The 12,702-nt window shown below is 34.1% G+C and overlaps 1 protein-coding gene across 2 annotated transcripts in view; it reads right to left on the reverse strand.

Annotated features, from left to right (window-relative positions):
* The window catches only part of KHDRBS2 (KH domain containing, RNA binding, signal transduction associated 2), a 613,407-nt gene that overhangs the window by 127,702 nt on the left and 473,003 nt on the right, over positions 1–12,702 (reverse strand). Inside the window, exons 7-9 of one of the 2 annotated variants that reach the window (XM_011945629.1) lie at positions 8,400–8,450; positions 8,055–8,083; positions 5,399–5,495 (exon numbers count right to left, since the gene is read on the reverse strand). The exons of the other annotated variant lie outside the window; for it this stretch is intronic. Of the exons in view, the coding sequence (XP_011801019.1) occupies positions 5,432–5,495; positions 8,055–8,083; positions 8,400–8,450 (144 nt within the window). The 3' untranslated portion in view covers positions 5,399–5,431. The remainder of the gene's footprint in view (positions 1–5,398; positions 5,496–8,054; positions 8,084–8,399; positions 8,451–12,702) is intronic. 2 annotated transcript variants of the gene reach the window in all.

Genomic DNA, 12,702 nt, shown 5'->3' on the forward strand with positions numbered 1-12,702 from the left:
AAGTTGGAGTATTCAAATGTGCCCTAAAAGAAAATATAAAACTTATATTTTATATGTTAGGTTATAAACATGAAACTATATCCAGAATTCTAGTTCTAGTTCCATTAAATACATTTATTACTAGAAGTCAGTGTAATTACAATGAAACTGAGTTTTAGCATTAGGTTTCTGAAGAAGTATTGACCAAGGGTAAATGTGATTTCTTAGTGAGATGATCAATTTTCTCCTAAATATAACTCTGTAAAATGCCTATTGCCAGAGTCACATCTTTGGAGTGTCTGCTCATTAAGGATAAAACATCAAAAAATAGATAAATGAGAAATGCACGTTTTAGGTTAGATTTGGATTACAGTCCTCATTTCTGTATTTCAATGACTGCAATTGTAACTAAATGAAAAATTGAACATTTTAGGATTTGAAATGAGATAAGAGATTATAGGAATGTGAAAAATATATCTGTATTGGCATTTCATGTATCTTCGCTGTTTTTTAAAAATTAAATTCAAGTTTTCTTTTTTTCCTTCTTGGTTTTTACATGAATTAAAACAAAATACAAATAATTCTATAAAATGAATAAAGGGAAGAAAAAAGTAGAACATTAAATGAAAGTCGATTAAATTTGGCGTAAAATGTGCTTAGAAAATTTGTTAAATTCAACATCTATTTCTTTATTTCCATGACTGAAATAATAATTGTCTATAATAATGACTTTCTGAATATGTATTCCTCATCTATGTTTTAGCCAGTGAACTCCACTGGGAAAAAAAAAAAGAAGGTAAACTGTCATGCAATGGTATCACATCTAAGCACTAGCCTCTTTTTACTATATTTGCAGAAGTCAAATTTACTAATACCAGTCTAATGTTTTGTAGTCCCTTCATGTAGATGGCAGCAGAGCAGGCATAATAAATCAATAGAACAAATTGTCAGACCAGTAATGTGGCTTCTGTTGTTCTGCTTCTCATTAAAGGCAATGGCAATAGAAGAAAAGCTATTACTGCAACCAGAATTCTTAATGAGTTTTGCTACCAATTAGTTTACAGCCCAAATACATGCTTTGACATTTGGCTAGCTAGAAACTTGGGCAACTTTTCATGCAAAAGGATATTACTGTACACAAGCCTGAAATGCTTAGCTATTGTAATATCTGAGCTATTATTAGAACAGGTCTCTACAAAATACCTTAAGAAAAAAATTGACCCTCATACTCCTGCCTTCTTCTGAGCTGATGTCAAATCAATAAAAAAATCCTAAAGCCAATATTTTATTGATACTTAAACTAATGTGGTTTGCAAAATCTTTTTATTAAGCTTTGCAAACCAATGTCAGGTTAAACTGCTGTGCCCAGAAAATGTCAACCTCAAAAACTTATCTGACAAATGTGATGGAGCTTCTTAAGACACATTCTGATCAAGACCCTACCTGACAACCTCTTGTTTTCAATCACTTCAAGGCTATGAACAAATATTGCAGTTTTTATACTGTAACAAGGATTGACTGTATAAATCATGGAGGAAATCCTGGCGTACCAGTCATTGAATATTTTTAGTTTTATCATTATGAAGATTCATAATGTAAAGACAATTGTTGTAAAGTATAAGAGAAAAAGATATCATTTTTAGCAGTATCTCAAGAAAATTGATGTTGAAAATAATACTATAGGAGCAAGGATTGAGAAACTGGAGGTCCCACAGGGTTTGAAATAAGGTAGACTATGATAGATAAGATCCAGAATCACTGAATTAGACACTTGTAGGAGGCAAATGGCTTTGAGGTACAGCATTCTTCATCCATACCTCGGTTTCTCAGGGTGACTGGGATCCCAGCCAGTGGGTCACCAGTAAGTGTCTTGCAATGGCCTCTGTATGGTAATATTGATCACTCTGGAATACTAAGAGCAAGGTCAGGTTACTAACTAGCCTAGCATCCTTTAGACTATGCCCTGAAGGGACATGATCAAAGTGACATTGCTGAGGTCAGGCCCAAGGTTGACGTGTGGTGTTAAGAGGTGACCAATTCAGTAACAGGCCAGAAGGGAGTGGCAGGGCAGTCATACTTACAGGGTCTTTGTGTATGTATATAAGCCTTGGGCTTCCTACACCTCTTCTCACCTGCCTAGCCAGTGAAAATTTCTCCAGAGCAGCATTTCATCAGGTCACAACATACTTGTATGCTCTAACAAATAATATATGCTTTGTTATTATAATGAAGCATACAAATTTGTAAATCATGTAAACATTTAATAAAAATATATATTAGAATGAAAAAGGAGTATTAATACTACCATACATAAGAGACTTTGGATAGATTTTCAAATATATACTGCTTATTACATATTTAAAAAGAAAATAAAGACATAGAGAAAATATTGACTTCAGGTACAAAACTCTTCTAGAATATTTAGAGAGGGACTGAGAATTGAATAAAATAAGCTATATCTTTAATAAATAAGAACAGAGTAAAATAATGGATTGTGATCTAAAGATCAATGAATGGGCGGGTTCTTTGGGGGGTACAAAGGAAAGGGAGATTTAGGACTAATGTGTTTTTTAAATGCATTTTTGTTTTTACTCCCTAGTCCTATTCCTCCCCATGGAAAACCATTTTATTTTATTATTATTTTTTAAGTTTGAATTTCAATTTTTATTTTAGATTCAGGAAGGTACATATTCAGGTTTGTTACAGGGGTATATTGTATGATACTGAGGCTTGGGCTTCTATTTATCCTGTCACTCAAGATAGTGAACATAGTACCCAATAATAAGTGTTTCAGCCCTTTCCCTCTCCTTCCCTTTTTTGGAGTCTCCAACGTCTATTGTTTCCAACTTTATGTCCTTATGTACTCAAGATTTAGCTTTCACTTATAAGTGAGGACATGTGATATTTGGTTTGGTTTTCTGTTTTTGCATTAATTTGCTTAGGATAATGACTTCCAGATGCATCTATGTTGCTGCAAAAAACATAATTCCATTCCTTTTTATGACCGCATAGTATTCCATGATGTATATGTACCACATTTACTTTATCCAATCCACCACTGATGTGCACCTAGGTTGATTCCATGTCTTTGCTATCGTGAATAGTGCTGTGGTGAACATCCAAGTCCATGTGTCTTTCAGGTAGGATGATTTATTTTCCTTTGGGTATATATCCAGTAATAGAATTGCTGGGCCCAATGGTACTTATACTTTTAGTTCTTTGAGAAAATTCCAAACTGCTTTCCACAGTGGCTGAACTAATTTTCATTCTTACCAACAGTATATGTGTTCCTTTTGCTCTGCAGCCTTGCCAACATCTGTTATTTTTGACTTTCTAATAGCCATTCTGACTGTGTGAGTGAACCAACATGTTTCTTGATATCTCAGCTTCGATATCATTTGCTCAATCTATTTCCTCTCCTTCTTGGATTTTTTTTGTTGTTCTGAAGATTAAACACATTTAACATTTTTCTCGTTGGCTTTTATATATTACCAATTCAGATACCTAAATGTCATAACATTCCTTCTTTTACTCCTTTGAGACTTATAGTCAGCCCACAATAAAATCTGATGTTTCTTCATGTACATTTTTATTCTTCATGTACATTGTTATTAGCATGGGTGCCATGCTAATTTTATAATTTACCTTCCTTTATAATCACAGTGACTAATTTCACTTACCTTCACCATCCTTCTCTTATCTTCTTCCAACCATCAAGACAAGATAGCCTTTCAGCACTCTTTACAATAACCAATATGATTTTGCATTCTCCAGATAATTAAACCTTGAAGTGTCCACTAATAAAAAGTATACTAAAACCTCTTTAACTTCTCAGTACTGTGAAGAGTGCTTGTCACATGGTAGGTGCTCAATAAATGTGTGTTAAATAATAACTCCAGAGACAATGCTTACTAAATGCCAGACCTTTCATGAGGAGCTTCACATGAATCATCTGATTTAATCTTTCCAACAACCCAGGAAGAAACTAAAGTTTATAAATATTAAATAAGTGAACCAAAGTCAAAAGTAAGTAAAATAATTAGTATAAATGCATCATATGTTATAATGAAAAATAAGACTCATTAATCAGCTAGTTTATAACTTTGAATGGCTAATGCCTTTGAATTTCATATTAAGGAAATTGTACCATCAGAAAGATTCATAATACATTTCACATAGTCAACTTTGCCAATAAAAGGATAAAATATAAAAAAACCACTACTCTGTAAAACAGAATAAATACATATTTAATGTGGTAAAATTCCTTACAAGGAAACAAAAATTTAAAATATTGATAATAAACCATAGTTTGAGAGTTGAGATATAATCATTTATATATTTTTCTAATGCCCTTGGCCTGAGTACATTTTCACATTTGTACCTTGGCCTCAGCATATTTTCACATTTATACATATATAGTTATGTCTTTTCACAAGTATGTTAAGATCATGATAATTTCAGTTACTTGAAGATACTTATTTTATTTTGGAAGCCTCTCAAAATCTAACATAGTTTGCAACAAATGAAAAGATTTTGCTTCTATCATTATATGTAATGTGCACAAGCAAACGTGTATATGTAAATTGTATGTATTATTAAAATTTAATTGAAAAGAAAATGAAAGTAACAATTTTAAGAAAATCAAATCTACGAACATATACAGGAATTAGAATGGAAAAGTATTCTGGTATTATGAAAATGACATACAAGAGAAAAACAAAGATGATCCAAGATGAGAAAGTCAGAGTTGGTTCAGTTAATGAGGTATAGGCCACTCTGATGGAAGACCATCTTTTTTGCCGTAATGTGACAATATTGTGTTCAGAATTATTCTTAATATTATACTACTAAAGGCTATTGGAACCTAACTATATAGTTTGTTAAACTAGGTTTAATAGCATGCTATTGCAAGGAGACCACATCACCAGGGAGACCACTGAATTGGCAGGGATCAGGCAGGATTTGCAAACCTAGGAATTGCTGGTACCACATTAATCTGTGAGGAGTCACTATTGTCTGTGGTTTTGAGATGGTGTATATAGATTTAAGTAAGCTAATATTAGAAGAGTTTGCGTTTAATTGTTTTTGCATGTCATTTGCAGGATAGTCATGCATGTCATTACTTGGTATAGTTCATCTGTTTTATATAGTACAGTCTTGCAGGGTGTAGTTTCCATTTGAATTCTCAGTTCTCTGCTCTGTTCTACTAGCAGAACTGCTTTTACTTTATCAATATTAATATAGTGAAATCCCATAAGAGTTAAATGAAATTAACTCACTGTCTGGAATGAATTAGATAGTGGTTAATTATAACAAAGAAAAAATATTTTTCTCCTTGGTGACCTTCCAGTGCTTAGAAGTAGTAGTAAGACACACACTAGGCACTTTGCCTCCATTCTTGCTTCCTGTTTTTACTTACCTCTCATTATTGTTCAGAATCCTGCTGAACAACTCAGTCCCACTCCCACCTCCATGCCAGTGATAAAAAGTTTTGTCCTGGGTTAAATCTGGTTGAACTCCAACAAGATTAATGAAATAAAGCAACAAATTTATTCATTTATTTATGAAGCTGTGGCTGAAAATCTATACTAGCTGACCTTTAAGTCCACTTAAATGAGTGATTCTATGATTCTTTGAATCCTGTAGCAAATAAATATCAAGTGAATTCTTCAGGATGAAATGGTGTTTACTTATTGAATAAGCATCAGAACTTTGAGCTGCTGCTCTCTTCTATTTTAGTATTATGCTATAATTCATTATGACTGAAATTAAAATAAATGAACACACTCCAATCTAAGAGCTAATTAGTTACATTAAAAACTGTATGTGGCCGGGGGTGGTGGCTCATGCCTGTAATCCCAGCACTTTGGGAGGCCAAGGCGGGTGGATCACTAGGTCAGGAGATTGAGAGCATCCTGACCAACATGGTGAAACCCTATCTCTACTAAAAATACAACAATAAGCTTGGTGTGGTGGTGCGTGCCTGTAATCCCAGCTACTCGGGATGCTGAGGCAGGCGAATCGCTTGAACTAGGGAGTCTAAGGTTGCAGTCGGCCGAGATCGCGCCATTGCACTCCAGCCTGCTGACAGACTGAGACTCCATCTCAAAAAATAAAAACAAACAAACAAAAAACTATATGTAGTGTTAATATAGTTTCACTTTACCTAAAGTTTAGAATTGCATGGATTTGTTTGGGTTCAAATGAGTGCAGTGAGGGATGGGCATAAATAACACAGTGAAAATACAGTAGTCTCCCCTTATCTGCTGGGGATATGATCCAAGATCCCCAGCAGATGTCTGGACCTGTGGATAGTACTGAACTCTGTTTATACAGTTGTTCCTTAGCATCTTTCAGAGATTGGTTTAAGGACTCTGCAGGTAACTAAACTTGAGCACAGAAGCTCAAGTTCCTTATATAAAATGGTATAGTATTTGTATATAACCTACATGTATATAACCTACACACATCCTCCTGTATACTTTAAGACATCTCTGGATTACTTCTAATACCTAATATAACGTAAATGCCATGTAAATAGTTGTTATACTGCATTGTTTAGGAGATAACAACAAGAAAATATTCTGGACCACCCATTTTTTTTCCAAATATTTTCCACCCAAGGTTGGTTGAATTCATGGATGCAGAATCCATGGATACAGAGGGAAAATTGTACTATGAGTTTTTCCTTTACAGTAGGAAGCAGGTTGCATATACAGCATGTATATGCTAGACAAAGGGATGACTCATGTTCCAGGAGGAACAGAGTGGGAAGGCATCACACTACTCGGAATGGCATACAGTTTAAAACTTAACAAACTTTTTATTTCTGAAAATTTCCATTTAATATTCTCAGACCATGGTTGACAGCAGGTAACTGAAACTGCAGTAAGCAAAACTACAAATAAGAAGGAACTACTATAATATTTTATTTTTCCAAATGCGATTTATTTTACCCACAAGTATGAGGTATGTACTTTATGGTTTTAGCAAAAGTAACAAATTCTTGCCAGTCTATTCATATATTTAAAATGATCTGGTGACTTTGCATTTACAAGAGGTTGGCTGGGATTATCTCTAGGATCAATGGCAATGAGCAAGAGGGAAAGTATGTTCCACACAGCATATAATTCCATGACCTTGGATATATGGCCTCTGTGAACACTTCCATCCCTGAAGTAATTATTGAGGAAGAAAATATTTTTGTCCTTGCTTTTAATGAAATATGTGGAATTAATATACTCAACCAAGTAAATGAGTCCTGGACACTGCTTCCACTTTGTGGGGCTTCTTTATTCTTGACCAGTTCTCATATAACTTGTCTCTGGTACTTACCATAATACTGTATGTTGATAATAACCTTTGCATTGAAAAGTCCTGATAAATGTATTTTCAAAATATGTGTTGCTATAATGTATATTTATATTAAAGCTGAATCAATAAACACAACATTTTGTATTAGGAAGGATTTTCAACCATGCTGCTTAGCTTAATAGAGCACTCATAAATATCAAAAGTTCCTTAGTAAGCCCAAACTCACTCTACCAAATCTAAAAGCACACTGTTGTGAGATGGAATAATGTATCCCTTAGACTTCTATTTGTTAAAACACTAACTAAATTTTAATTAAATAATTACGCGTAGTGCTTACTTCCACAAAAGAGTTGTTATTGGTTAAATTGTGTCCCTAAAGAGATATGTTTTAAATACGAACTCCTGAAAACTGTGAACGTGACCTTATTTGAAAATAGGGTCTTTTTAGATACAATCAAATTTGGAGGCAGTCCTTGGTGTGGATCCTAATCCCATATGGCTGGTGTCCTAATATGAAGAAGGAAGATGCCCGTGTGAAGATGGAGACATACAGAGAGAATACATGTGTAGACAGAGGAAGAAACTGGAGTAATGCAGCTGCAAGCCAAGGAATGCCAAAAATTGATGGCTAACAGTAGACGCCAGGGAGAGGCAAGGAAAGAGTCCACCCTGAGTCTTAAGAGGAGTATGATTCTGCTGACATATTGGACTTCTAGCCTCCAGAACTATGAGAAAAATAAATGTCTTTTGTTTTAACTAACCCAGTTTGTGGTACTTCGTTATCACAATGCTATGAAACAAATACAAGTGTTATCTGTTTTGAAAATCCAGTTTTGCAAAGACAGACTCATTTATTCTTAAAGAATAAATCTACTAAAATGTAGAATGCCATATTACGTAATGAAACAAAATTAACTCACCATATTCATTCAAGGTGACATTTAGAACTCTCCCACATACATTTTATATTAATATTTTAGTGTGAAAAATATTCCTTTTAAATCTATGAGTGTTGTCCTGATTTAAACCATACACTTTTACAATTTATGCAGTAGCTAGAAGTTAGTCCGCTTCAATTTTTAGTATTTCTACTTGAGACAACTTACCTGGTGATATTTTGCCACCATATCAAAAAACAAGGAAAGTGGTAATGATGGCTGAAACATTAAGGAGAGGTACAGAGGTATGAGTTCTATACTTGTAGATAATATTCAGGTTTTCTAAAAAACTTTTCACAAAGCAATCTGATTTCTCTAGTTTTTCTACAAAGAATGCAAATGCTGCCCCCTGAATGATGACTCAGTTCCAAAGTGATGATTGCGTTTCTTGAGAGTTACATTTGACAGTACATTACTGATGATGGTGTTCAAGTTTTTTAAAAAAGCACTTATTGTGGAAAATGGTAAGATGAAAATCACCACTTTATGATTTTCTTGTGTCCATGTAGGAGCCCAGAACTATCCCAATACACATTACGTTTCTTTATTTAGTCCCCCATTTGTCACTCATGGTATCAAAATATCACATTAAATGCATTGCTGTACTGAGGAAGAATGGCAATTATAGAAATATTAAGCACTATATAAAAATACAGTGTGCTACATATCCAATGGTACATTAGACATTTTTTTCCTTTGCTATAAGAAAAATCTAAATATCTCTTTCTAAAGAAAGTAAAATGCATTAGATTTGAAAAATACAATGCTATGTTTTTACACAGTCTGTTTAGATACCTATGGTTTTGGGGAGAATTTTTAGTTCATAAACTTTTCTCTGTTTTTACTAACTATTATGGCTTTGGATATTTATTAGTTATTAGCTATATTAGTGCCAACTTAGAGCTGTGGTTTTCTGTACAATGCCCTGAAATTTCACCCTACTAACCTTTACATAGACTTACAAGTCCTTGGTGCATAATAAGTATAGCTTCCACTTAATGAAGCTAGATCTTTATATTTTTAATACTCATTTGGAAAACCAATTAACTCTGGCTCTATTGAACAAATTGAACGGGAAATAAATCAAGTGTTAAAACATTGGTGACAGGCCAGACTTTCTGTAATTAGGGTGCTGATATGCCTAAGGCTGTCTATGTGGAGTTCTGTATTTTGATCGACAACTTCCATAGATTAAAGTGATTAAGTTTTTTTTAGCACACGTCCGCATCTCACATCTTAAAACCTAGAGGCTTGAATCACAGGGAAAAATCCCTAAAAAGTGCACACAATTTACATAGGAATTTCACTTATTCTTTCATATTCAACTTGCCAAGATAATATCTACTATGATAAGATGCAACTCTACTGTTCTTCACATCAGTTCCACTCAGAAAGGATATTTCGCTGCCTTCCTCTTTTAAAAAGACCTTTCAATTGTTAAAATCAGAATATTAGGCAGAGAAAAACCTCTCTAAGTTAAAAAAAAAAAAAAGGGAGAGCAGGCAATACAGAGACAGAGGAAGAGAAAAGGATGGAAAAAAGGCGTTAGGGACTCTTAAGAAGTTATTGAAATTTGATATAATATACTAAGATGAAAAGAAGAAATAATGATTAAAAAGAGAAGTGGAAGCTCCAATGTTAAAAAATTGGGAGTGCTAATTCTGCAGTATCTCTGAGTGACTTAAGAAAGAAGTATCCAGGACATGAAGGATCCTGGTCTCTGCATACTGGGTTTGGGCTAGAGTGAATTCACATGGTTTTACCAGTACCTAGAAGACATGCGTTTCAAGATCATGTTGTTGTTCCATGTTCACCACACATTTTTGACACTGGACAATGAAAATGACAAAAAGGTCATTGAAAATGTGTGCCTCTTTTTATAAGTGGTGAAATTAATATTTTATTGTACTCATGCATTCCCTGTAGGTTTGGTTATCGTAGGCCATTTTTCCAGAATCTGCTAAGTCCTGAAGGGTAGTAAAACTGGATTTCCAGATCCCCAAAGTGAACAAAATAAGCATAAAAATTAAACCAGTTTTATCTCCCCGTAACAATGTTTTTCCCTGTTACTTTGAGCAATATTTTTTCCTCAGAATAATGTCCTCAAAAATCTGATTATTAGGTCAAAGAAAATATACATTCTTATGCATGCTACTAGGAATTCCTTTTTTGGAGCCCAAAAGGTTTGGGAAAATCTATAATACCCTCAGTAGTTAGTTTAGTGCATGATTGAATTAACTACTTCCTCTAATTTCTCTATTTTCTCTTAATTTTTTCCAAGATATTTTCTTCTAAAGATGCTTATTTTATCTATAATATCTTAATGCATTTCAACCATTGACAAATCTTTAGCCCTTTTGAAAGGCAGGAGGTATTTAATGTGTAAAATATAAAATGATTTCATTCATACAAATGATCTGGAGGAAATTAATATTCAGATGAGGCCAAATGAAGGGTTAAGAGAATAAGGGATTCAGGAAAGAATTTTTCCACCAAATTTTAATTGATGATTTAAATAAAAACATTTTAATATTAATTTCTCAAAATATTTTCAAATATAATGTAACTTAAGGAAATAAAATGTTGGAGCTTACTTTTTCCCTGCTGCGACTTTCTTCCGCTATTCCCTCTTTCTTGAGAGACATACACAGTTCTCAAGTTGATACATATCTTATCTGCCCATTTTTAATGCTGTATACAGATATATCTATAAACAATATCAATATTGTGTTTTTGACATTTTGTTGCTTGTTTTATTGATTAGTAACTGAGGGCACTGTTCTTTCTGAGATTAAATGAGGTCCACAAACAATCTTGTTCTTCCCAAATAGGGCCTTACATTAAATTTGATTCATGTTTATAAATATTGTTTTCAATATTAGAGAAAGCAAAATTTCTATTTCCTAGCACTTAGGTGAAGACATACAGAAAAATAAACAAATGAACGTGATAACTGATGATGTTAAGAGATTTGAAAGAAAAAAGCAGGCAGATGAGGAAAGATAAGTCTGAACAACTGACTTCCAGCTGAAACCAACTAATAAGAATAAAATGGCCAAGCCAAGAGCTGGGAACAAGTAGTCTGATTAAAGGAACTAGCAGGGGCCAAAGTCCCGAATAATGAACAAATGTGAAGTTCTCAACAATAAAAAGCATTGTCAAACACCCTGTGAAGTGCATAGCATTTTGTCCTTTATTTTCAGGTGAGGCACAGGAAGGTTCATTAACTCACGCAAACCAGAAAGTGGTAAAGCCAAGATGCAAGCCTGGGCAGTCTGTTTCAAGAACCCTGCTCTCAGTATGCACACAGCCACTTGTCTGAGCCAGAAAGAAAGTTAATGGAGATGGTAGCAAGTGGCTTTGGTTGGTTGTGAAAGTAGTTGTGGTTAACTTTTTCAAGTTACCATGGGATGACATTGAAGATCCATTGGCACTTAAGTGATATCTGATTCATATTCTGGAAAGATGATTCCTGGCACCCAGGAAGAATGGATTATTAAAGGTTAAGACTGAAAGCCTTTAGAGGACTTTCATGAGATTCTAGCTGAGGGATGATGATGGTTCAGATCAGACCACACCATGGATGGGGACGTTCAGGATGTGTTTTGTAAGTGTAACCAAAATCACTTCCTGATGAATTTGATTTGGGAGGTGAGAAAATGGAAAAATATAGGATGAAATACAAGATTTCAGGCTTGAGCAGTGGGTGAATGGAGATACTATATAGAAGATAAAGAATATTCAAGAAAAGATGGGTTTGACAGGGCCTAAGGTTATAGAATATAAATTATATTTTGGCTATTTTAAGCAGTTAGATTAACAAATTCAGATCTTAGGCAGAGTTTACTTCTGGAAAATCAATTTAGAATCGATGAAAGATAAACTAATTAGAGGGTCAAACCAATCCCTACTTCCTGTCAGGAATAATTTTTGCTCATAGGTGCTTTCTGGAAGTCACATTTGTATTCCTAACTGTTTTAATGTAAATTTGCAGACTACAGACTTACACAATCCATTTGTGCAGAAGGGATCTCATTTGCTGGCAGATTTCTTATGGTCTTCTCTGTGCATGTGGAACACATTTAGTCAAACTATTTATTAGGTCTGTGGTTTTTAATAACAGGCTTTTTGGAGATAAACTGAATGTTAGTAAACAACAGATAACTGAGAGAATCAATGTTCTACCTGGATAGCCATATTTGTGTGACACTCTTTCCTTTTGTGTTTCTAATATCTACTCTAATGGGGCTGACTAGGTTCCTACTGACTGTATGTGGAGAATTTCACTCAGAATTGGGAAATCGGTATCAAATGACTATGTAAGCTGAATGAGTCAGGATTTAAACCTGTTTGTCTATTATTTTTCCCTTGGTTCCATAAGATTAAGCATTGTTAGAGATATCTATGTTTCCTCATCAATTAAACAAGTGCATCCCTCAGTAACCTGAATACTTGACTTTCAACTCTCTCT

Source organism: Colobus angolensis, unplaced genomic scaffold (assembly GCF_000951035.1).
Source record: "Colobus angolensis palliatus isolate OR3802 unplaced genomic scaffold, Cang.pa_1.0 Scaffold241, whole genome shotgun sequence".
In the NCBI taxonomy this organism is placed as follows: domain Eukaryota; kingdom Metazoa; phylum Chordata; class Mammalia; order Primates; family Cercopithecidae; genus Colobus; species Colobus angolensis.